General features: G+C 36.8%; 1 protein-coding gene across 4 annotated transcripts in view; it reads left to right on the top strand.

The window, feature by feature from the left end:
- ATG5 (autophagy related 5) overlaps positions 1-26,127 on the top strand; it is a 75,975-nt gene that overhangs the window by 23,072 nt on the left and 26,776 nt on the right. For all 4 annotated transcript variants that reach the window (XR_007202736.1, XM_048299430.1, XM_048299431.1 and 1 more), the window contains 2 exons: positions 10,694-10,788; positions 25,785-25,902. Coding sequence is in view for 3 of the 4 variants with exons in the window: in XM_048299430.1 (XP_048155387.1) it covers positions 10,694-10,788; positions 25,785-25,902 (213 nt within the window). In the remaining variant the exon portion in view is untranslated. The remainder of the gene's footprint in view (positions 1-10,693; positions 10,789-25,784; positions 25,903-26,127) is intronic.

Genomic DNA, 26,127 nt, shown 5'->3' with positions numbered 1-26,127 from the left:
TTGCTCTATAATGTTAAGAACAGAGGTTGCCTAGCAAAATTGATTTCAAGGTTTCACTGTACTTAATGAGAAATTGCACCTGTGGAATCTGACACCTGAATGAGAAGTTTAAGCAATCTTTTGAATACTTTCAAATGCTAATTTTAATTTCTCAACTCTTCATAAAAGAGAAACAAGAAAAGCTTATGAAACCAAGAAAACTCTTTTTAAGCATGTTGTATCTTTCAATATGTTTTTATAGGCTTTCGTTTGAGATGTAATAATTTTAAACCACTTTGTGAAACAGAATGAATGACCACAAAAAAAGAAAAGAAAGTAGCATTTGTGATAACTGCTTTGTAAGTAAAGATACATCTGCAGACCGTTTTTTTTTTTTTACAACTTCAAACAATTTTTTTCAGTTCTTAATTATAGGAAGTGTTATTTAACGAGTGATAGCTGTACTTAGAAGACATGCCCTGAATTTACGCTTTTGAAAAAAACCTATCCAGTTTTATTTATTTGGAGAAATGTAACTCTCAAGTAATGTGTAATTGGGTATAAATGTTTCAGCTGAGAAGCCGCTACTTGAACAGGTAACGTGAAACTTACCAATTGCCTGTAGATGGCTTTTAAGAGAAGAGCTGTAATAGTGAATTTGTGGGAAAATCTTGTGCTGGTAACAGCTGGTGGTTATTCATATCAACCTTTACATCCCTCCTCCCACCATTTCTGGTTTTATGTTAATCTGATACCAAATCAGGAAAGAAAACATACTCTTCTATTTTGTGCTGTGGTTTTTCTTGCTCTTCACAGACAATTTTTGATTCATAAACCAGATATTTCTTAGCTAGAACTCTTCTTTGGGACAGGTACATTTTTGACCAGCGTCATGGATGTCTGTCTGTGGTAGGGAAGTGATAAAAGCAGACTGTGCACTTATACTGACCTTTGTTCCTTTGTAAGAATTGTTAAAATTCTTTGGTTAGAATTCATGGAAAATGTTACTACTGTTTTTGCTTTAATCGAGTTATGGCCATTTTTACCATGGATAAAGAGGATTTTCAAGTGGGTGGGTTATTTTCTTCTTGCCTTTTGTGTGGAAAAATAAAGGCTTTCAGCTTTGAAACTCCAAGACTCTATGGGTCTACTGATGACTCAGGATCAAACGAATGAAATCCCAACTCTTTCTAGGGGGAGAGCAGCATTTTTTGCGTGGTTCAAAGAATTAATATCTCTAACTTCAGTATATAATAGTTCTGATAAATGAGGGGATTTAGATTCAGCACATCTGCTTTTTATCAGTTGTGGACTAGCAGAAGCAACTGTACCCTGAAATTTTCACAGGCATCCTTTTATCACCAATGAAGACTGGACTTGGTAATTCTGATACATGAGTGAGAGAAATAAACAGTAAAAACCCATAACCATTTTAAGGTTTCTTTTATATATTATAAAATATAATGAAGTCATTATTTTACTGAAAATATTATGGAAAAAGAATGTAATGCTCGTTCATGCTGTAGGGCTTACCAAAAGTTAAGTGGCTGTATTGAACTGTTTTTATTAGAGGAGAAAAATCCTGCAAGCATTCAGAATATACAGTATTTTATCTTTTAATCATGTGATCTTTCTTGTCTTACTGACAGAATTAAGCCTGTGTTGTCTTGCATTTAGTTCCAAAATTTATCTAAACTATTCTTGGGTTTTTGAGAGGCAGAAGTTGTGTTTGTTCTCAGTTATCAAATTTCTGTTTAGAAATGTTGGAACTGTGAAAGGAAGTGTCTTACAATATCAGCTTTTCTTGTGGCGTGTACACCTGACCCACTCAGGTTTGATAGGTGTGTTTCTCCTCTTCATAGAGAGCTGGTGGAAGCAATGCTATTCCTTACCTTATGATGAGCATGCTTTAGTAGCTGAGCAAATCTCTGTGATCTCAGCTTGTAATTTAAAATTTGCTTAGAAAATCTTCTGGAGTTTATCAGGAGAATGAATAAAAAAGCTGTTAGTTTTTAAATCACAAAGCTACCTTGTTTGCTTCTTCCATGTATTGCTATCAAAATGGGGAGTTCTTTCCGTGTTCAATCTGTGGAGGTTTGGTTAACTGTGAAGAAAGATTAAATAATTCCTTTGGGCTTTGAAAGCAAGGGTATTGGTTAAAAGAGATGTAAAAAACCCAATCCTTACCTCCTGTTAATCCTTACCTTACCTGTTAGTTAAAAATTTCCCAAAATGCAACAAGTTGCCTTATAATTAGTGTCAGTATCTGCTTATTCTGGAGTTAAGATAGCACGGCACACCTCAAACATCAGTGCTGCTGATACCATGGAACTGAGGGAATGTGATTTAGACAGCCCTGCACAAAGTCAGCCCAGTACTGGTTTGGTGTTGAGCAGGATCTGGCTTCGGGCAGGCTGGACCTGCAGAATGAGTCAGCTGCGTCAGAGCAGGCCTTCCTGGGAATGTTTTTGGTTTTTCTTCCATGACGGTGGGTTTTGTTTGGGGTTTGGTTAGTTGTGGTGGTTTTTCTGGTAATGGATTGTGACCTAGACCTCACGGTTAGTTCTGCAGTGTTTATGGGATTGTTACCCTTTCTGCACAAATGACTAAGCCAATGCTCCACTTGCATGGGTGCAGTATTGTGAGTCTAAACTGCCATCCCCCTGAAACTGCTTTTGACTTTGTCACTCCTCTGTGCTGGCCTGGTATCTACTTGAATAGCTGCCCTTTGCTGCGGCACAAAGGTGGGGAATTGATGGCAGCCTGCATTCCCCGTTGGCTTTCTCTTCTCTGCTCTCAAACAAGAGGGCAGAGCAGGTCTGCTCTGTCTGAGGCCAGTGAGAACTAGTGGGTCTCAAAGGAGAGCATGAACTGTATGAAGGCAGAGAAGGAAGGAAAGCAAAAAGTAACACAGCATGCACAATCCTGCTGAAGTCTCTGCCATGAGAGGAGGTTGCTTAGAGATAGGCAGACAGAGCTAGTGTTTCTAGCATTTTCACCATCTGGTGTTAGACGTCCATGTGCCTAATCAAAACCATTACACTATGAAGGAGCAAACTTCGAGGTCTCTTTTTGCTGCATTCTGCTTTTCTTCCTCCCCTCGCTCTCAAAATAAGTCATTTCCTGAAAGATGTGTATGGTCTAACTAAAATTTAGAGTAAACTATCTCTAAAAAACGGACTTCACTTTTAAATTTAACTTTCTTTAGTTGTTGAGGGTTTCTTGTTTTTCAATTTGAAATGCATCTAAGTTACCTTCTGCTAGTAAAGTCCTGAATTTATTAATATGCATTAATATAAAGGTTCCTTAACTTTTAGGAAAAGCTTTGTTTTAGAAAAAGCATAGTACAAGGAAAGCAAAGTGGGTTAGAAAGTTACATGCTGTTATGCTGCTCTTTTTTCATGTATATGTAGAAAGCATAATTAGAGATGAAGAAATCAAAATTCCAAGGCTATCCTAGACATGGAGCAGAGAGCTGGAGGATGGATAAAATTGTCAGGAGTCCTTTTCCCTTTGACTTAGGAAAGTCTGTAACAAGCACTGCTGCTTAATTCCTATACAACCTGTAGGCTATGTGTTTCAAAAATGGATTATACTTGTTGGTCATGAGAGCTTTCTTTTTAGTTTAAGTGACAGTACTTCCCAAGATCATCTGCTTTTTGACTATAGAGAAAGCTTAAATTTTGTAGGATGTATGCATTTTTATATTTGAATAAAAAAAAGGAAGTAGTCCATCTTGATGACTTTCTTTGCCTAAACCTTTTCCAGGTAAACTAGTGACCTAGAAATAAAGGGAGGTGCTGTTAAGGAAACAGTGTACTTAAAGTGAAACTTCTGGTTTGTGAGTACGTTTAATAAGTGAAAAGAATGTTGGTAAGATATGGCTCCCTTGTGTATACTATAAGAAAATAGGGGGAAAATGCCTTTTTGATCTGATAGATAATCTGAAGAATGACATGCTGCTTTCTTGTACAGTTTTCAAAATGTCCTCTTAGGTTGAATGTTGTTACTTTGCTATCTGTGACAAGAAGAATATTTTCACGTATTTCTGTGGCTTCTGCTACATTAAGTCAAAACTGTTCTAAGGTCCTGTCTCTCCATATCTGATAGTGACTCATATATGAAGATAGCCTGAACAGTTCAGTAAACTTGTGTTCCTTCTTCAGTGGTGGATTTGTATTATATACCATGATCTTTCAAAATGCCCAAGTGAACTAAGTGTTTAATAGCAAGAATATTTTAACTGTGGCAATGTGCAAAATGGAAGAGAAAAGTCAGTATCTTAATGATGCCATACCAGTACTTCAAGCTGTGCTCTCAAAAAGGCTGTCACTAACTGTAGTAGTCATTGAGAGTCAGATATGTACCAGAATCTTCCTGAAGTCCTTGATAGTTGTAATTATCAGTGTTTTTGTAAAACAAGAATATGAATGGTGAATTTAGGTGAACTAAGTAATTTAGAGACAGGTCTTCAAATAGATGAGAAATTATAGTAATCAGCTTTAAATAATGTTTCTGAATAGCAAAGTAATCGTTTTTAAAATGTTCAAAATATTTATGTCATCAACAAAAGCTCCTTCATGCTTGAGGCATACCACACAAGAACTTAACTTTTTATAAAATTGGTTAGAAATAGCAGTGAGCAGAACTATGCATGCATGCAGAGTCTTAGTCTTCCTGGGAACAATGTGGAAGTAGTATTTTTACTAAATTTTGAGAAGACTTCTTTTTGGCTATAGCAGTTAAAAGCAATGCTTGTTAAAATATGAGTCAGTAGAAAATATGCTTGCTTTAATGTTAAGGAAATACACTTCGTATCCTTGACTTTCAGCTGCAGCTCTCTGTATCCTACAGTTTGATTATATATATATCTGTGACAGATTAACCCTTACTGAGTTTGTCTGTGACTGAGAGGAAAAGTTGGTGGGAGCAGTTGGTGGATTGGAGGGCAGATCTGCCATTCAGAGAGATCATGATGGGCTGGACCCTCCCCGAGCTGCAGACAAGTCCTGCACCAGAGACAGGAAGAAGCCCATACGTCATCGCAGTCTAGGAACTGACTGGGAAGCAGCTTTCTGCAAGTGGGTAATGGTGAAGAAGAAACTGAGTTGAAAGCCTGTTGTGTGGTGTTGCATAAATATAGATTAAGTGGGGAGCTACTCAAGCCCTTGTGTCCCTTCTTGGCTCAGCACTTGTGAAGCGGCACCGGGAGTGCTGCGTCCTCTTGGGACCCCAGGCCAAAAGAAATGTGGGCAAACAGAAAAGAATCCAGCAGAGTGCTGGTAAAATTATTAGGGGCTGGAGCATATGCTGTGTTAGCGAGTGGAGGAACTGCCTTGTTCAGCCTGAAGATGAGGAAGCTGACGGTTGATTTAATACCAGCTTTCCACTACCTGAAAGGAAGGCCTCTAGGGCAGATGGAGTCAGACTTCTCTCACTCTTGTCTCCACTGGCAGTGGAGCTAGGCAATTACCAAAGAAAAAACAGTTACTAGTTACAGCAGGAGAAAGTCTGATGGGACCCTGGGAAGGGAGGGTGGGGTGGGATGGGATGGGATGGGCTGGGGGAGTGAAAGTGGTTGAGTTGAAACCCATGGAGACAATCGAACTTCACTGGGCGAGGCCTTGAGCAAACTAGTTTAACTTTGTGTAGGCAGCTCTTTCGGGGCAGGGTGAGGAGCTATTATTCCAAAGCTTGACCTCCAAAGGCACTTCCAAACTAATGTGGTTCCTGTACATCAGTTCTTGTATGTCGGTCTTTGGTCTCTTAGTGCTGTGTGTGATTCTGCCCAAGTACTTCTATGGTTCATATGGTTGTTAGACAGTGGTGAACCACTGAGAATGGGCAAGTTTTGTGTTTTTTAAACTTCGATATTGGACATAGTTGTATGCAAGCTGTGAGTTAGTATGGCTTGTATAGAGCTATGGATACAATTTAATTCCAAGCTTTCTTTTTAATTTCTATTAAAAATTAGTTTTAAGACGAAACCATGATAGTCCAGACAAAATTGTGCATATGTGCTACCCTGAGGGCTGCACCAGTTTGTTCACTTCTTTGACTTTCTAAAAAGATACTGCAATACAAGAGCCATGAAATTAGTATTTCCTTTCTGGATTTCAAGTCTTTCCCTCATTTTTGTATTAATTCCTTCTGTTTTAAAAACCCTTTCAACAGCCTTCTTGAAATATGTCCAGTCCTAGAGACTGATAGTCTGATAGCAGTTGCATCACTATCAAAGATAGAAACAAAATAATTCCTTACTATTATGATACTTTTGTTGATAAGGTTAAAGATTGGGATGGGGTTTTTTAGTTCTTTTGCTTACTATGCTGCAGTGGGAACTCCATTTTAACTGTCTATATGCTCTTACCAGGGTTTTTCTCACTGCAAGGTATTTGTAGATGTATTTTTCCATTCTGTGATAATTGCTCAGATTGTTTGTGTACGCAGATTTAAAGCTATGCTGCAGTGAAATGCACATGTTGATGGTGAGCACTTGAGCAGTGCCCTTTACCCTCTAAGTGATCCATCCTGTTGTAGCCTCATGTGGGTGAAGGAGACGTGTCTAACTTCAAGATCCATGTGAAATTTCAAGTTGTTTGAAGCGTGACAGCACTTGAGTTTCAGAAAATGACTGTAAGAGGCTAGTATGAGTGAAACTAATTTTTGTGGTTGCCTGAAGAACATTTCAGGCTGAGACCCAGGGGCAAAAGAGACCCAACCTTTTAGCCCTTAGCTTGGACTAATCCTTAGTTAGCACTGCTCACTAGTAAGAGGTTCAGCACTTGCTGTCTATTAACAATAAAGTATGATGGGATTACCAAGAACTTTTTAACATAACAAGGTATAAATTTGGATTAATTTCAATGACTACTAAAGGATCTCCAGTCTGGTTTAACAGAGGAAACAACAAGTCTTGGCGTTTCCCTGTGTCAGTAGTTTTTTCAGCTGTTTCAATGGGTACTTTAAAGGCATGAGGAATTTTACTGATAGGTTTCTGAACCCTACATGCATAATGTGGCATACTGTATTTGTAAATTTATGTTTGAGTTTACTTTGTTGCTTAATGAATTTGTGTACTGAGATTATTGTCATGGGTGACACTAAGTCTTTGCCAACTCATACTTTTTTAAAATACATAAAAAGATTAATTTCAAAGTTCTCCTTAGATTCTGTGCATCACTGTAGTAGTGAAGGCTAATGTCTGTCTGGCATTTGGGCATTCAGTGACTGCATTTCTAAGAAATGAATAGTTATAAATATAAGGGACTTGGCTGATAAGTTTCTCTTCTCAATTATTTGGTTATAAACTTTCTGAACTTTGACATAAAATACATGGAGAAGTTTTTAAATTTCATTTTAGGCAAAGTTATATAGCAATTATCATCTCTTGTTTAAGAAATATGATTAGTGGAGTCATGAAACTTTTATACTGTCATTAATCTCACTTCTGTTCAAATCTTACTGTCATATTCAGATATGGACATCTGCCTTTTGCGAGTACTGCTTTTTGCTAATACAGAAACTCTAACACTTCAAGCAAGCACTTTCTTAAAAACAGATGGACTGTGAAAAACAAAAGAAATCAGATTTGACTGTTACGGTGGTTTAGGTGTCATGCAGACTGCATAAGCTTTTCATGAGGGAGGGAGACAAATGCGTAAAGTGCTTTTGCTGATAGGTAGAGAACTCTTCCTTGTTTACTGGCTTGATGAAAACTCAGTTTTGTTTTGATTGTTAAATTTCTGGCCAGCACCTTCTGTCTTTGTCTTGTCTAGCCAATAAACTAATGAGTTCTTATAGCTCATTGTAGCACTAATAGCTTCCTTGAGACTTTGCAAAAACAGGGGGTACTGATACATAAAAATGAGAGAAGGAAGAATCCTTTCGCTTAGATTTTTAAAGAGATTGGGGGGGATATTCGTCAGTGTTATGGGTTTTGTTTGTTTATTTTAAGCTTTGAGTCTTAAGGATTCTGTGAAAAGCAGTCACTTTTGCATTTTGTACTTTTGGAGCTTTAGGATTCTGGCAGTCAGCCAGTCTGCTAATAAAAGCTCTTGCCAGGTTGTATATATCAGTATGCAAACTGGATAGCTTTTTTTCTGCTGCTTGCTTTAAAAATTTGTCTTAGTTCTCTTACACCCAACTCTGTTTCCTGTAGTAAAAATACTGTATCCCTGGAAAGATGTTTGGAAGACAGCAATATAAGGTTGTGAGGAGGAATTTGTTTAGAGGTCTTCAGACAGTGCTGTACACACAGTGGAGATCTGTCTTAAGATACCTGACTCAATTATGTCTAGCTAAAATGCCTGGGATATCAGGTGGATTGACAGAACATGCTTGATTACAAAATGCAGCAAGTTCATAATTCAACTGTTGCAGATTTATCACTGTTATATTTGGAAACTACAGAAACAATTAGAACTTTGAACAATAGATTGTCTTAAGCACTGCCTAAGTGTTCAGAGAATAATCTGAGAGAGATAAATTTTTAAATTTAACTGCCTTAAATAAGATTACCCGATTTCCAGCATGTTTTGTGGGAGGTGAGGGAGCAGCAATGAAGAACAGAAGCGAGTTAACTGCACATTACCACTGTTGAACTTTTTTTGTGATCCAGATCCTCCCTTGTTTGCTGTACATGCATGCCACAAGGGTCAATATACTTAATCTTCTGACATAAGTCTTTCATTTGTTCATAATTTCTTTTTCTTCTAATCCGTAAGATGTGTTGCTCATTTCTGGTGAATTTTGAGAACAGTAAGCTGTTCACCCAATTTTCCTATTTGCTGTAATATGAGCATTAAACAAGTAAATTGAGTTAATGTTTGTTTTACTTCTGTTCAAGTAGGATGTCTCCAAATATGGAGGTTCCTTATTTAAGTCTGCTGAAGCTCACTAGCTTAAGTAGGTCTTGATTGTTTTGTTTTTTGTATCGCCAAAACAGTTTTCTCAAGTGAGTTAGAAGTGGTAATTGAAGTATAAATCTATCAGTGCCTACTGTGGAATGCCTGTTCACACATCTGTAGTGAAAGCTGCAAGCCATTCTCAGTGCTGCCTCCGAGGATAAAGGAAGCATGCTAATCTTCACCTTCCCTCTGAAGGAGTTCCTGAGGAGGAGGCAGTCATCCTTTGTGCTGGACATTTTAAGGCTAAACCTCTGACACTGTAGACTGGAGTTCCCAAATGTGGGATTGCTTGATTACAGTCTGCTCCAGGGGTGTCACTGTCACTCCCAGCCCAGTGAATGATGGGGTAGCACCCTGCTATGGGATAACATCCTGCATCCAGGCAGCTTCTCATGCTGGGCAGGTGCCTGCCTGGTGGTGCTGACGGTAGCTCAGGTAAGTGCCTGTCAAGAGGCACTTGCTGCTAATCGGGAAACAAGCGTGTGGAAGTACTTTCTGAGATAAGTATTGGGAAATGCTCCTACAGCATACCTGGCAGGAGCTTGCTCACAGTTTCTTGGAAATTCCTGCCTTGTGTTGCATTCAGTCAGGAAAAGCAATGTATTATAAACCCTGCAATATATACTAACCTGTGCCTTTTAGTGCACTGACAGGCACCTGTGTTGTATGCTGGAGGGAAGCAAATCTCAAACTTGTTTTCTGCAATTGCTTTAAGTGTAATCAGTACTTTTGGAAGCAGGAAGAACCTTTGTCCTGTGAATACATTTCTGAATTTTACCTTGCTTCGGTGGGGCTGAATTCTGTAATGGGTATATTCCGTAAGAGCCCAGCTTCTTAAGACTTGGCTGAACATTGTGCCAAGGAGGGAAAATTGGAGACTGTGTGTTCCTTCTGTGGAAACATCCACTGTGCTTGGTGTCTTGGAGCGTTAGGGCCTATAGGGAAATTGATCCGTCGCTCTTCCCCTTCTAAAGCTGCCTTCTCCAGTGAGGCTAGCATCAGCTTTATTTATCTTAGCTCTTTGTATTCCTTTCTATCACTTCTGATGTTAGTTATTTGCTTCATTTGAATAATTGATTTGCATGTATAAAAGCCTTTATTACTCTTAGTTGTCCTTATGCTGTCCTTAATACATTTTAAATGTAATAAACTATTCAGTTCTTGTAATGCCTGAACAGCATGAAATGGTGTGCAGGCTATTGTACTAACTCTAGTTATTTGGATAATAACAAAAATATGTTTCAAGCATAAACTTTTATTTTCAGGTTGTGTCATAAATCTGGCAGTGTATTTTCTGATCCTGTCATGCATTGTTGCAGATTATTTTAAGATCTATATATCCAAATGTAAACCACTCAAAAAGTATTTCTCCTGCTTAAGTTTCTCTCTACTTTACACCCATTGTTCATCTATAGCTAAGAACAATTAGATGTTTTTAGCAGACTATGAGACAGTATGGACCAGGAACAGCAAGGAGTGGAGAAACAGGCACTGTTAGCTGAGGTAATGCAATCCATAATTTATAGCCCAATATTTCCTTAACAGTGGGAGATAAAATATGAGTTAAAGTTGCTTTCTTTTTCAGTTCAATAAATCACCACATCACTGTTTTCATAGGAGAATGCAGATGACCTACCTTTGGCTTCAGGCTAAATAGGGAAGAGATGTGTGGGAAAAATAAATTCATACAGCTTAAACTTGTGTAAGAAAAGTTTGCATGTTGTTGCAATTGTGTCTCATTTACCTCTTTAGGCTGAAAAAAAATATGTTCTTGATACTGACAAAGCCTAATTTTACCTTCACAGATAAATTTGAGCAGTTTTGGGCAATAAATCGAAAACTCATGGAGTATCCTCCAGAAGATAATGGATTTCGATACATCCCATTTAGAATTTATCAGGTAGGAGACAACAAAGTAAAACCAAACTGTTCCACTGAGGTGTCATATACTGTAATCTGTTTTCAGAGTTATATGTTTCCTTTTCTAGTATTATGGCAAAACTTTGCATGCTCATCTTTGCTGGACCCTTGAGTTGTATGGATTAGCAAACAAAATAGACTGTATTTATTCTAATAGGTAACTAACATTCATTATGTTGCAAGTGTGTAATACTAGAGAACATGCTATGGCTGGTGTAGATGATGTTTGTCTGTTGTTTTTAAAAAAACAATCCAACAACCTAATTCTGCTATTAAAAGTAACTAGTAACTATGAAGAGTGCTTTAGATGCAAAATGCCCTGTGAAAGGTCTAAGCCAAACACCTCAGGAGCAACACTTTCCCCTCAACTGCTGTATGGGCTTCTTTTCTTGTAGGCATTTTAAGGTGGAAGTAATGGCATAGGTCTTGCATCTAGTTCTTACCTTTGTCTTCTAATTGTATACTTACAATCCAAAACTAGCTTTGAATGTGGGGTTTATTTTCCTGTTTTAATACACCAGCACTTTATTTTTCTCAGCATTTTGTTTGGAGACATATTCCTTGGAATCATTACAATTTTTCAACATCTCCTTAGTTTTTATAGCATTAAGGTCCCAATGAAGTTTGGAATAATGTATGGTTAAAAGCTTATACAAAAACTTGTGTAGCCTCTCTGTAAATTAAACAGTTGTGCTCTGTTGGAATATTTTAATCTATTTGTATTTAAGTTTTGTGCCTCTAGCTTTGAAAAGAAAGTCCTTCATTCATTGTAGTGAATATTCTGATACTACTTTGTAACAGGTCATAATGACCATAGGAGCCTATACAGTCTTGCAGTGGGACTGGGGTAGCTTTTAATGTTAGATATAAGACATTTACTGTCATAATGAAACCTTAGATTGAGAACGGAAGTCTGTTATTTTGTCAGAGATCGCAGCAGATGGCAAGGTTTGTATAAGAATCAAAAAGTATGTATCACGAAAAGTAGTACTCAAAGCATTTTGTTTGTTTGGTGACTAAGTTATTTGCTTGTTCTCTGATAGGTGTGGGGTTTTTTAAAAGTTTTTTCGTTGAAATCACGTAAATGGGTTTGCAAAAAAAGAGGTTTTGCTGTCCGAATAGGTTGCAGATCTTCTAGGCATGAGGGAAGATTTCTGTGATACCACATGATTTCAAGCTAGTAAAGATTTTTAAAAATAAATAAATAAATCAGTAAAATCTATCACTTGAACCAGTAGTACTTATCTTGATTCCCATTACCTTTTCAATTGGAAACCCTTACTTGCTATAGTTTAACCCCCGAATATCTAACTAAGAATTGAAGACCAAACATAAATAAAGATGATCCTGAGACAACTTTTGAGAAGGTTGGTTTATACTATTTTCAGTAATGCTGCTCTTACAATTTCTAAATATTTCCAGTCTTTCTTAAAAAGTGGATGCAGATGTCTCTAGCTTTTTTGTTTGGTTTGTTAGTGTGTGTACTGATTACTGCTCTATGTGTTTAAAGGAATTTTCACAAAGCCTTAGGAAGGGTGAGATTATAATTTAATTCCAAACAAGTAGCTAATTCCTGTAGTTTTAACATAATTTTACAGTACTTAGTGACAAAGTTGCATATGGAAAAATAACTGATTCTAAAGTGTTCTTCAGATGTATTTAACCACCACCCTGAATGCATCTAATTTGCATTAGTGCTGGTAAAGCATGGCATTCTAATTGGATGCTTGTATATCCCCACCTGATGTAACCTGATTTTGTGCTGCAGTGGATATTTATTCCCTGTGTGTCTTCACACAGTGTTCTTACAGATACTTAATGATACACTGGTGGATGGCAGGAAATGATGATGCATTGCCTTCAGTGGGGAGAGCTCCTCCTTGTCCTCTCCTTACCTTCTATTACCCCAAATTATTAGAAGGAAATTCTGTGAAGGGAACTGTCTACATTGTTTTTTGGCAATACAAGGTGGATGAATTTGTTTTCCTTCAAAGAAATATACTAGATTATGATATCACATAAGAAGAAACAGTCTTAGCAGCAACTAAATGTGAATTGGCAAAGTTGCTGCAGAAAAAATGCATTCAATAAAGTGATCCGATAGGTTTTTTTTGCACTGAAGAATTAATTATTTTAAAAACTCAAAAACTCTTTCAGTTGTAAAGTTTGTCTATTAAAATACATTTCTAAAGAGTAGTATGAATCATACCTCCTGTGGTGACCAAATCTGATGGAGTGTGTGGGTGAAAGAAATGGCAAAAACATGAACATTGTACTTGGGTAAGTCAGAACTAAACTAACCATGGGTAATTTTAAAAACCCTTGTCCAGCAGCTCTTCTTTTAAGAATAGCAGCTAAGATTGGACCAGCATCCTGGCATCTCTAGTAGATGATATTAAAAAAAAAGTTGAGAATCATTAAAGATCAAGTCATTTGCAATTTTTAAAGTTAGGTAAGAAATCTTGGAGATTTTACTGCCAGCTGTCATATTCAGTTAGCTGTGTCATCTGGAACTTGAACCAGATAAACCTTTGACATAGGTGGAAACTTCTTTTACCAGAGACAGTTTAAAAATAGTGATTACATTTTTGTGATACTTTTACTTCAATGTATCAAAAAAGAAGTTCCCCACTTCATCACTTCAGAGCTGTAAGCTGCTTTGTTTTCAGCTGGCAGGTGCACAGAACCTTTTTTTGCCTTTTTATCTGATAGTACTGTAGAATAGAGTGCTTTTTGCATTTGTTCTTTAATGGCGAGAGAGAAAATAATAGTAACATTTTGAGTATATTCTGAATTCAAGTGTTGCTTTTCATGTCCAGTACTAGAGCTAGTTTGGCTTGTGGAATTTCCCCCTGTGTTTATAAGACCAGCTGACGTTTCACAGTCTAATTGAACAAACTGGCTGATAGGTGGCTGGAAGTTTTTATCAGTCTTTGGCTCCAGGCACTGTGACAGGGCATATTAGTCAGGAGAGGAGTCTCTATGTGCTAACAGAGACTGCTCTGATGAGCTGCTGCCTGCTGTGGGAACACTCTTGAGTCTCAGTTGTTGTGGACTTAGTTTGCACTCATCCCCCAGTTTTGGTGTCTTGCTCTCTCCCCATGTCATGCTCACTTCATCTTGCTTTTCTCTGGACTCTGCCCTGTGAGTGTATGGGATTTAAAGAGGCATACTGTATTTCATTCTTGAGATTAAAATTACAAAAGTATTGGAAAAAAAATGGACAAAAACTCTTCATGACAAGTTCTCCTCAGTTTTTCTAAAGTCACAATTGATTGAGGCAGGCTGGCTGTTGTGCGTTTGCTTGCCCAAAAAGGGATGATCTGCGATTGTTTGCTTCTTCCTTCATTTGATACTGGAATGAGCATTTCCTTTGCTTCTATTTTGTAAGGGTTTTGATTAGCTTATTCATCTTATTGCTTAATTACATAGTAGGCCTTAACTTTGAACAGGTTTTCCTATCATAAGTCCCTTAAAATGTTGAGATTAAGTTGTACAGTCACAAATTGTTAGAATGTTTATCTTCCTTTGTAACATGAGGGAAAATCTCCATACCTAATAATATATCAGTTAAATTCAACACTTTGCTCTTTATGTCAAAGCTGCAGTATTGAGATGTCTAAGTAGACATAAATATTTACCATGACCTGTCCTCTAAAAGTAGCAAAGTGGGAGTGGGAAATGAAACATTTTAAGACATTATTAATATCTGTCTCAATAAATGAATCAGAAGCTCAAGCGTGGCCACTTCCAAGCAATTGAAGACTGTTTTATCCATATTTCCACATTTAATTGGCAGAGCTCGGATAAGCAACTGCAAAACCCATTACAAGTATGCAAATCAACAGCACAGTTTGGCCCATGTTATGACAACTGTTAAAAAAACTGATGAAAACAGATTGTTTGGAAAGATATTGTGTCTACCTGTAAAGTTTTCAAGTAATAATAAATCTACCCTTTTGTGCTAGTAGATTATGAATTTTTTTTTGTTGTTATTGTTGAAAAGTCTCCATTACATTTCAAGTCTGAATTTGTCTGACTTCAGTTTATAGATTCTGTTTTGCCTTACCCCACGTTAAAGTCATGTGACTTTCTGACCTCCCAAGTTCACTTATGGATTCATATCAGGAGCTTTCTTTGGTAAGCTGAATCAATTGAACTCTTTAAGCCTTTTGTCATGAGACTTTCTTATCAGTACTGAAGTAGGTTTTTAGTCATATTTTCAAACGCTAGCTGATATTTTGATAATCCTCAAGATTAATATTGACGTTGGGGAGACAAAAAGGGCAAAAGTAAAGCTTATATTTATAGGATATTAAGCCAAAAGTGCTTCAAGCACTGGTGGAATACAGGTGAAGTTAGCTGCTACTTGAAACTTCAGATCTGAAAAGTGTTATGAAAGAAGTTGCAATGCAATAACTCGTCAAGCAAAAGAACTAGAAAATATAAGTGCTGTCAACCTGAAGAGGGCAGCACAACACAGCAAGTTTCAGCATTTTGTTGGCTAGTGTAGAATGCTCTTGAACAGACGTGTGTGCAGTGCCTTATTTTTTTTTCTTATTTATTGAAAATGATGTTTTAATAAAGGACCTGCTGAAAATAGACATTTTGTTTCTTAAGAACTTCCTTTTACAAGGAAGAAGTTTGAGCGAATGGGAAAATCATGTGAAATGTTGATTTGTGTAACAGAACTGGGCTCAGCTGAATTTCTGTGCTGAAGATAAACAAATGGACTCTGATTTATTCTAATAATTGATGGTTCAGTACTAAAGAAACAGTAGCACACTTTCACCAGTTTTAAATTACTTCAAAATCAAAGCTCTATGAATAAGAAAGTTTAAAAGCTTTGTCAGGTAATATTTTTCCTAGTGCCTCATGTTTGGGGGAAAAAAGAAAGAAACCCTTCTATTACATATTGCACTGGGGCAGTGTGATCCTTATGTACTTGTTTTCTGAACTGGGTTGTTTTGTTCTGTGCTGAAAGTAATAGCAATGTGACTAGTTGTCACCTTGAGTTGAAGGTCACTGTCACCACATTCCACCAGAGGTTCCATAGTTGCATAAGCTTTTCTTAATGCATCTCAATGCTCAATGAAATGAGCTGGCTCAAACCAGAGCTGCTAAAGATGACTTTTCTTACGTATTCTATATTAAGGAGGGCTCGTGCAGCTCTCTTAGAAGACTTAAGGAACCCATGTGCAAGATCAGCCTCTTGTGCCTTTAAGAATCTTGGTACAGGATGGGAGCTGTCAATCAGAGTTTCAAAGAAAAATTCTGAGATGATAAACTGTATTTGTTGTCAAAATGTGACTAAAGTTTCCATAAATATGCCCAAGTTGTCTGTAAATCTGTCAATCTGCCTAGTTCAAAGCTATTGGAAAAGTTGCACAGTGCTCAGGGAAGGAGATGCAGAGGAGATGGAGCTGTAAAACCTCGATTGAGGTTGATTCCCTGCTGTGTGAGCTGTTACCAAGCTGGATGGTTTTAAGCTAGTTCAGGCTTGTCACTAGGAGCTACAGTAATTCTTCAGAGTTGAGTGTAGATGTAGCTTCTATACAATGAATAAAGTAGTTTTGCTTGTATGAGAAGCAGTTTGTTGAGGTGTTCTAAGTTACATTATATCTAGTTTAAAAGAAATTAGGATATACTCGATTCTGCATATTGGGGAAAAAAATGGGTAGTATTTTTTTTTAAATCCTTTTTTTATCTTTGCAATGCTTAAGTTACTCGTAGATCTCAGAAGAATCTAATTATATGAAAAACTGATAGAATCCTACTAGTTACTAAATTAACTTTGTGTAAACAGTTTTATAGATTGTTTTAAAGTCAAAGTACATCTTGACTTACAATGAAATAATGAACACTTTGTGGGGGGAAAAAAAAGTCTGTTGCAATTTGAAAATACCTTAATCTTACCTCTTATGCACCCCCAATTACAAATGAGTTGTTACTTTTTTAACCAATTGGTACTGTATAAAATTCTTCAATTGTTGTCTTTTCTTTGGATTGTCTTATGAGAATGGAGTTTGGTGTAAATAAGTTCAGGTTAGTGTTTGTGCAACAAGTTGAATTTAAACCATGAGGTTTGAATTCTTGTGGCTCCCTAAACTGTTTCATTAAAGTGGTACTCTTGTAGATTTATATATAATCCTAAATTTGTTAGGAAAATAAGTGTATGCATGCAATTAAAAAAAAACCTGCACTTTTTACCTCAACCTTGAATCTTCATTCTTAAGAATATCAATACATTGAGAAGCTGTGATGAAGACAAGGAATGAAGCAGTAATTCAGTTGAGATGGGTCTGTGTACAGATACTCATAGATCTTATAATTTAAATGCATTGCTCTTTAGTATATTGCTGCCTTTCCTCTGATCATTAAAGGTGATCACTTTACTTTTCCATTTCACTTGCTTTAGTCAACACAATCTGATTTGCCACTTTCACTGCATACTTTGTAATGTGGGCAGGTTCTAATGTTGTGGCAAAAGGGACTTTGCCTACCTGAAGCTTAATGTGGAGCTGTATTCCTCAGAGATTGGCTCTTGTACTCTGATGTAATAGAAAAATTAAAAAAAAAAAAAAGTAGTTGATGAGCTGCTTTACTTAGAAAAAGGGAAAAAGCTGATACGGAATTTTTTCTTCAGAGAGATGAGGAATGTCATCTTCAGGGGTTATTTCTGTGGCTGTGCAGTATAAGCTATGCCTATAGAACTAAGCCTAGCTAGCCTATGATGCTGATGCAAAACTCTGCATAGATGAAAGCCACAGCCAGTACTTGTTTTGACTTATCAATATCAGTGTGCCACCTTTACTTATTTTTAAATAAAATAGGTGAATAAAGCAGGTTAACTTTTGCACAGAATTGAGGATTAGGAAATAGAGAAAGTTTCTGTTTTTTGGAAAGTACCAAGACTTCTATTTGCACTTTCCAGAAGACTGAAAGCAAATTCCCTACAGGTAAATGTGGAATGGAACAAACCTATGAGGAAGTGGGATATGACACCATACTTTAGAAGTACAATATGAATTAGCAAACAAATTTTTGAAATTTTGCTGCCCTTGATTATAGGAGTTCTTTCTAGTTAATCATTACTGTAGGAAACTACAGAGAAATATTGGATTTAATGGTTTTAAAGTAGCTTGAAAGTGGTTTATGAAGTATTATATTCTTCACTGCTCTTAAGCAAGCAATGTAGTGTTTGCTTTTGTGGATGTAAATCCATTTCTAAAGTTGTTTGCTTCATAGGTAGTCAGTACTCAATTGCTCATTTGTTAAGTGAGCCTTAAGTCTGCATGTGCACATAAAATGCTGCAGCTGTGAAGTGCACTATTGATTTGTTGTCTCTGACTCTTCAGATATGTTGATATTTTACCAGTTACAAATACAAATTCTTTCCTGGGAAGGAAATGTAATACTTTGAGGCCATGCTTTTATTGTAGGTGTGTTTGTCTTCTCAGGGCTCAACAAAACTGCCTCTTGAAGCTGTTTTTTGTATTTAGTCTCTGCTATTTCTGGCTATATGATGGTTGCCTGTTGTCTGCTCTGTGTCTCAAGTGTTGACCTTCTGCTTCTAGGATCTGTCCAATTCACCTGACATTAAATAATGCAAATTCAGTTGTTCAGAGAATACTTTCCCTGCACAAGAAAATTTGATAGATCATTTGAAAAACCAGGCAACAGCCAGAATGTGGTCAGACATGCTTGTTAAGCATATTGAGTGGTACTTTCGCAATTTTTTGTATGGAATTGGAACTTTTGGCAATACATACTCTTGTTAAAAATGACCCACAAGTTATAACAAGGCCTTAGCAGTGAGACCTATGACAAGGAAGGTAAATTGTGTCCTGGGCTGCTGTAGGATGAGAGTTATCAGCAGCTGGAGGGACAGGATCCCTCCAGTCTACTTGTCACTGGTGAGACCACGCCTGGAATCCGGTTTTGGGCTCTCCAGTTCAAGAGAGACATGAAACTATGGGATGAGAGTACAGTAAAGTGCCACTGAGGTGATTGGGCTGAATCTAATGTGAGAGGAGAAAAAAAGGCTGCAGGACTGGGACTGTTCAGCCTAGAGAAGAAAATATTTGGGGGTGGGGAGTTCTCATCAATGTGTATATCTGTCTGAATATCAGAAAGTACTGTGAGTGCAAAATCAACGTGGACAACATGATGCATCTTTACAAGGAGTTACAGAAACTGAAGCAATGTCTTCAGAATATTCTGAAGTGTCACAATGTGCTCAGCCCATTAAATTTTTAATCTGTTAAGGGTTGCTTTCTAACTACACATATCTTTTTCAGATAAGTAAAACATGTGGTAGGACTTTAACTTTCAAATGTTTTAAATGGTTCTAATTACTCATTTTGTTGCTATTACGTAAAGTTTTTTCTAATGATTGTAAGGAAGCATTCTCTGCCAGTTTAAATAATATGGAAAAGGGTGATATTTTAAATGGTTCTTTAATCTTTAAAAAGATGAGCAAGTAATTGCCCTCAACAATGTAAGGGAGAATTAACTGAAATAGTTGCCATATTTCTCTGTAGGTTTATAATAATGCTAAACTATTGTTAGTTGTGTACAAAGTTAGGATAGAACTGAAGTTGTTTCATAAGTGTGCTCTCTTCAATGAAAGGCATCAAGGAAGACACGAGTTATTGTCCATGAATGATAGGAGAAGAGTCCTTAACCGTTCATGATCAAAAATGGTTCAATATTATTGTCTAGACATAACTGTAATAAGCCCTACTACATAAAATTTTAACCTTATTCCAGATGTGTTTATAATTCTAGTTGTGGCTTTAATTTGACTACAGTCTTGGCTAAGATACTAGATAATTTTGACATTATTACTTGCATCAATTCTTGGCGTAATACTTGCCACATGTTATGGGGGCCATTGTTGAGGTCTGTTAAAGCTTCCACCAAGAAAACACATAATTCATCTTGCTTTTAAACCAGTGATCATTAATGTTCAACACCACCTAAAGGCATTCTAGCTTGTGTAATACTATTAGGAGTGCTTTCAACAATAACAGAATTTTCACTTTACTTGATGTTGTGATTTCCTTGATATGTGTGATTGATACGACGATTACCTCCCCATCTAAGGAGTTTTAAAGAAGTAACCAAATACACATTTAGCATGACCATATTAAAGCATATGTGCATCTATTCATAGAATTATCTTCAGCTTCAAACTAGGGATAAACTTCTGCACTACTAATTTAGGTGACTGGAGTTAATGTAATTAAATGTATAAAGTGTAGCCTGTTTGTTGAGTCTTTTGTTGTTGTTGTTTCTAGCCTCTTAAAAATATTAGGGAGTGTAAAATTCCTGTCCATCATGATAAAAACCTTCAATTTAATGAGGAAACCAAAGCATCTTTTTTGCAACATAACTGCAGAAATTCTGATACAAACTCAAAAAAAGGTGACAGAATTCTTCTTTTTTTCCATAGGTTAAACTCAGGCATATATTGTAACTTTTACAGCCACTGAAAATGTCTAATTTATTAGAGAAATTTGAAATGTAATATGGGAAAACCAGATAATTTGATTTAACACGTTTGTTGATTGTACAACTAGTCCTGCAACCCACAGTACATCCTGTCAGTGACTCAATTTTTGTGGTAATTCTGGGTAGGTGTGTTGAGAACGTGTATTCTTCTTTTTGTCTTACGAGTTTTAGTTACATGTTGGACATATAAAAGCATTACTTGGTTCTCTTATTAAAAAAAATTTAATTAATTCTGTTTTACATTGAGTTGTACTTTGTTCTCTGAACACGGATGTGGTGTTGCAGGTAAGCAGTTCAAAACTTTGAATGCTAACAAAAGCAGTGCCAGGCTTATTCAAAGCACACAAAGTCATAACTAGAGCATCTACTTGATGGACTTTGCAGAGACTAAAGAAATGCTCGAAATAGTCTTTTTGTTTTTTTGGAATGTTGTTCCAGTCCTAATGTCTTAAAGAGTAAGTGAAATAGAAAAATTGTCAAAGGTATAGAATAAAGCAGTGGGTTGTCTGGGAGAAGCCCTCTATTTCTTGGAAGATTTGAAGGAGAGGAGCAATGATTACAGGATAAAGGCATATCACATTGTCATGTTTTATGCCTCTTGTAATAGAAGCTCAAAAAATACTAATAAAATTTGAAAGCTGACAGATTTCAAATAGATAAAACGAGATCATTTTTGTGTGTACTTTAGCTTGTTAAGCTGAAAATCACCTTTATGAAAGAGATGGAAGTTTATTTTTAAAAGTTTTTTTAAGAGGAAAGAAACCAAACAACAAAAACCCATCAACTCCCACCCAGAAACATTGTTGTGTCTTCTCCACAATTAAATACTCAATGAGTCTGGTCTACTATTAAGCAAAAAAAAGTCAAAGATACCCATCCTGAAACACCAGCAAAACCCCAGCCTTTCAGCACCAGTGAAAGACCAGTATTTCGGATGCGGATTTGCAGTATCTTGCTTTTGGAGAAGGCATGGTGCTGTGATGGTTCTGTGACTACAGCAACTCAACAACTTTTCAGTTAGTCACTTTTACATTGTGCATTGAGATTTTTTATTGAAAACATTTCTACAAACTAGAAAGAAGACATCTAAAATGTATGGAAAAATATTTTTGAGCAAATATTTGCATAATTTTATTTTCAGGCACTAGTTAATTTTCCTGTTCTTTTTTATATAAAATAACTTGCATCATTATGCAAACTCTTACTTCTAAAGCTTCTTGGTTGAGCTTAAATGACTTTAAACAAAATGGTTCTATGAAATTAAGAGAGCTTTTTCTAGTGTAAAGTTGTTCATTACAAAGCTGCACAGATTATGAATTTGGCAAGTTACTGAAAATATGATAGAATATATAGGGAAGTCTCAACTTTTATGGTTTTAGGTTGCCAGCTTATACACATGTGGGGATTGTAAGAAATTCTTTTTTTACTTTGTGAGTTCAGTATGTATGGTAACTTTTATTTGTTTGAATATTGAGGAGCAGCTGAGTGTTTAAGCAGAAAATCGAAATCCCGTCCTCTTGATGAAAATACTGGTAACTGTGATTTTTCCAGATTAAAACCCAGTGGTTCATGAGTTATGTTTTTCATTTTAAGACGCATCCTGTATAAATATCTGACTAATTAAATTGTGGATTTCATGCAGTGTTTGATGTGTTGATTCTGAAAAGGACCAGGCAAGCTGACAACTCCTTTTTTTTTTTTTTGCCAGGATGATAGGGAAGGAGGAGTTACAATTCTTAGCACAGTATGTAACTGTATAGCTTGTCTCTGATCCTGTGAGGCTTTACACTGCCTTAAAGTGTCTCTTAAAAGTTGCCGTCACCTGTAACTCTCCTCAATGCCAGTATACCTGAATAGGTAACTTTAACCTTTCTCACTGTGGTGTAATTTGTTTTCACTGTCACTTTCCTATCATTGTTAGGGTTTAAACTTTCTTTTAAAAAGAGTAAAGTCTTCATTTGTTCTGCAAATCATCAGGTTTGTGGTAGTAGAGAAGAATGAGAAACTGCAGTTGCAGTGAAGTCCAACTTTCTAGAAAATTTGTTAATTCAGAGATGAAGATTTGCTTTCCTATAAATTCAGTAATTTGATACTAAATTGTGGATATGATCAGTGTGAAATGCACTGCAATTTTTGAATTTGAATGATTGTCTTCATGTGCTCATGTACTTGAAGGCATTTGCTCTGTACAGGTTGGCAATTACTGATAGACTTTCACCTGTTGTATCCTGCAAATGCATCTGGAATCTTTTGAACAGCTCACAGCTACATGGAGGCTACACTGTAAAATAAAATCATTTAAAAAGTGCTACATTCTGTTGAAGTTATGATTATTTATTAGACAAAATGATAGCCATCGTATGAATGTTTGCTTTAGATCTGATGTAGATTATTTAAAATCATCAGTTATGCTGTGGGTTTATGGGTTAAATTACAGGTAGTGTTTTTTCTCATGATTGATTAAGCAAATATTGCACAAACCACAACATTATGTAAGCAGTTATTCATGTGGCTGTTCCTTCATGTCTTGTTGTAGTAAAGAGAATCATAGAATAGTTTGAGTCAGAAGGGACCTTCCAAAGGTCATCTGGTCCAGCCCACCTGCCACAGGCAGGGACATCTTGCACTTAACCAGGTTTCTCAAAGCTCCATTCAGCCTGGCCAGGACACTTGCAGGGATGGGAATAGAGTAGGAAGTTGTAGTTAAGTTGGTCTTACATTACTACCCTTGAAAAACGGTGGTGGCAAGATTTTTTGAAAACTATATATGCTCCTGTATGACTGAGATACTTTGAAGAGTTATCCTGTAAACGTTGTGGAATGTAGATGGGACTTTTCTTTTGATTCTTTTAATGCATAAAGCCTCTGCTGCATGTGAGGGAAGAAGTGTGTAAGCATGTTGGGTTAATACTCTGCCTGTAGGATTAGATTTGTGAATCACAGTCATTGTATAAACAACATGCAGTTACTTCTATCATTTTAACATTGATTAAGACCAGTGATTTTTATTTACTTTACCACATCTCTGTTGCTTAACACTTAAAATGCAAAATTGAATTCATTTTCTGTAATGTTTCATGATAGCAGCTAAGGATATTGTTTGCAGCAGTCAGCAACTATGTGGGAGACTTGAGAAAAAACAACGTTGGCTTTTTCCTCTTGGCATTAAATTATTATAACTACGGAAAAAATTAACCAAAATTTATTAATAAATAACGAGAAACTGCAGTACACACTTGGGAAATTCTTGTCTTAAAAGTCTGATGATAACAATCTTTGCCTGCATATACGTCTGTTTATTTCCACTTCTGCTACTTCAGACGTTAAACACTTGGGAGTTATGACTGGACTTCTGTGAATATCCAATTATTTTTAAAAACTAAACTTGGTACAAAATTGTTTCGACTAAAACAGTGTTTTAGGGGGTTTGTCCTTTTTTTTTTGTCTTTTTTTTTTTAAGTTTTGCATGTACATTTCTTCAACATAATATGCCAGAGTTCACTTCTGTGGGTCTGTCTGAGGTGGATGGATCTTGCTGGCTGTGTGCCTCCCATCATCTTTGAAATTTTCACATATTTGACTACCACTGTTGATATCCACATTTGCTTCCCTGAGGACATAGAGAATTGACTACAGCAGCTAGGAGACTACTTCTGATTAGTCTTCATAAGAAAAACTGGGAAAAGACTATTTTTCCATATTTGAAGACTATTAGCAAGAAGTAACAAGTAGCTGTGTGTCAACACTTCTGCACTGTACTGCCCTGGAATTACTTCTGAGGTAGTGTACCACTCTTAGGCAAAAGCTCTCTGCCTGCCTGTGAGTGAGTGACAGTTGTATTGTCATTCTTGATCTGCTTGTTGCTGACAGAGATCACACCATATAACTTTCTTTCAAAAATAATTTTTAACTTTTTTTTTTTTTTTAAACTTTTTGCTATGCTTTGTTCAGGGTTTTTTTTTTTTTGGCAGGGGTTTGTTTGTTTAAGTGGTTGTTTTTTCTCCCCAAAAACCTTCTCTGGGAGATGAAATACCTCTTGATGTTGAGTTGTTTTGTTTCTATTTTTAATTACCATAACCACAGTTCTTAAATAAGTGTTAAAGATCTCATAGAATTAAATCTGGCCAGGGACATTAAGGGCAACAAGAGGAGCTTCTATAGGAATGTCAGGGATAAAAGGAAGACTAGAAAAATTGTGGACCCTCTCCAGAAGGAAATGGGAGACCTGTTTACCCAGAACATGGAGGTATTCAGTGTCTTTTTTGCCGCAGTCTTCGCCAGCAAGTATTCCAGCCACACTGCCCAAGTCACAAAAGGGAGAAGGCAGGGAGTGGGAAAACAAAGAAGTGCCCATTCTAGAAGACCAGGTCCAAGAACACCTAAGGAACCTGAAGGTGCACAAGTCTGTGGGACTGGATGAGAGTCATCCCCACAGATCTTGAGGAAAGTGGCAGATGAGGTGGCTAAGCCACCATCCATATTTGAGAAGTTGTGGCAGTCCAGTGAAGTTCCTACTGAAATGTAACCCCATTTTTAAAAGAGGGAAATAAGGAAGACCTGGGGAACTACAGGCTAGTCAGTCTTATCTTGGTGCCCAGCAGAAGTCGTGGAGCAAATCCTCCTGGAAACTATGGTAATGCATATGGGGAATAAGGAATTTGGCTTGATCAGCCTGGAGGAGAGAACACTCCCAAGAGGCCTTCCAGTACCTAAAGGTGGCCTACAAGAGAGCTGGAGAGGGACTTTTTACAAGGGCATGTGGCCCTAGGAAAAGGGGAATGGCTTTAAACTGAAGGATGCATAGTTGAAATCATGAATTCCTTTGCATATCTGCAGCAGAAGTGGGCCATATATGTTCTTTACATATGACTGATGCCTTAAGTAGGCAGAAGGTTCTAGGTTGCCTGTCAGAGCACAAGACTTTTTTTGTCTAAGTTGTAGTGTTTCTTGCACCTGAAACAGTTTGAAATTTTCAATATAAAATCTACTGGGAAGAAATCACCTGTTGAGCTGTAAGGGTACAGTATTGCTTTGACCTGGCAAAATATATAGGGATGTGTTGAACTCCTAAGTTTGTGCTCCCTTCTTGGTTTTTTTTAAGTTAAGGATATATTCAAGTGGTTTTTTAAAGCAGGTTATATTCCCGTAACAGAGGTCTGGGGCTTCAAAAAAAAAATTAACGCTCTTACATCCATGACACTGTCTGTAAATGATCTTCACAGTTTTTCTGGAGTGATGGCTTACTTGCAATTGTTAATAAGCAAAAACTTACCTGCATTTCATGATGTGGATGAAATGCAAGCGGGGGTCGGATGGGAGAAGGGGAGAATGCAGAAATACCTGATGTTTCTTTTGCTGCAACCTTTAGGTTTGTCCTAGTATCTACTTGTCTCAAATGCTAATACTACATATTTGCATGGTCCTTAAATTGTTGGTTTTGTTTGTTTTTTATTAAAACAGGCAACAACAGAGAGACCTTTTATACAGAAGCTGTTTCGACCAATTGCTTCAGGAGGACAGTTGCATACTTTGGGAGACCTGCTAAAAGATGTGTGTCCTAGTGCTATCACCCCTGAAGGTACTGCAGAAATAACTTTTTGTCCAATAAGATAATTCTTTTTCTGTTGATCTATTGGGTTTTTTGGTGTTTGTTTGTTTGTGGGTTTTTTTGGGTTTTTTTTTGTATTTTGAAGGTAGAACTAATTGTCAGTGCCAGAGTTTCAGATTTCATTAATTCCTGGCTCTTTAGTGTGCCCTGCATCATCTGCATGGTTTCAAGAGGATAAGATTGAGTCCTTAGTCA

This window comes from Corvus hawaiiensis, chromosome 3 (assembly GCF_020740725.1).
Source record: "Corvus hawaiiensis isolate bCorHaw1 chromosome 3, bCorHaw1.pri.cur, whole genome shotgun sequence".
Taxonomy (NCBI): domain Eukaryota; kingdom Metazoa; phylum Chordata; class Aves; order Passeriformes; family Corvidae; genus Corvus; species Corvus hawaiiensis.
Note: the sequence above shows the minus strand (reverse complement) of the source record. Positions and strands in the feature narration are given on the sequence as shown.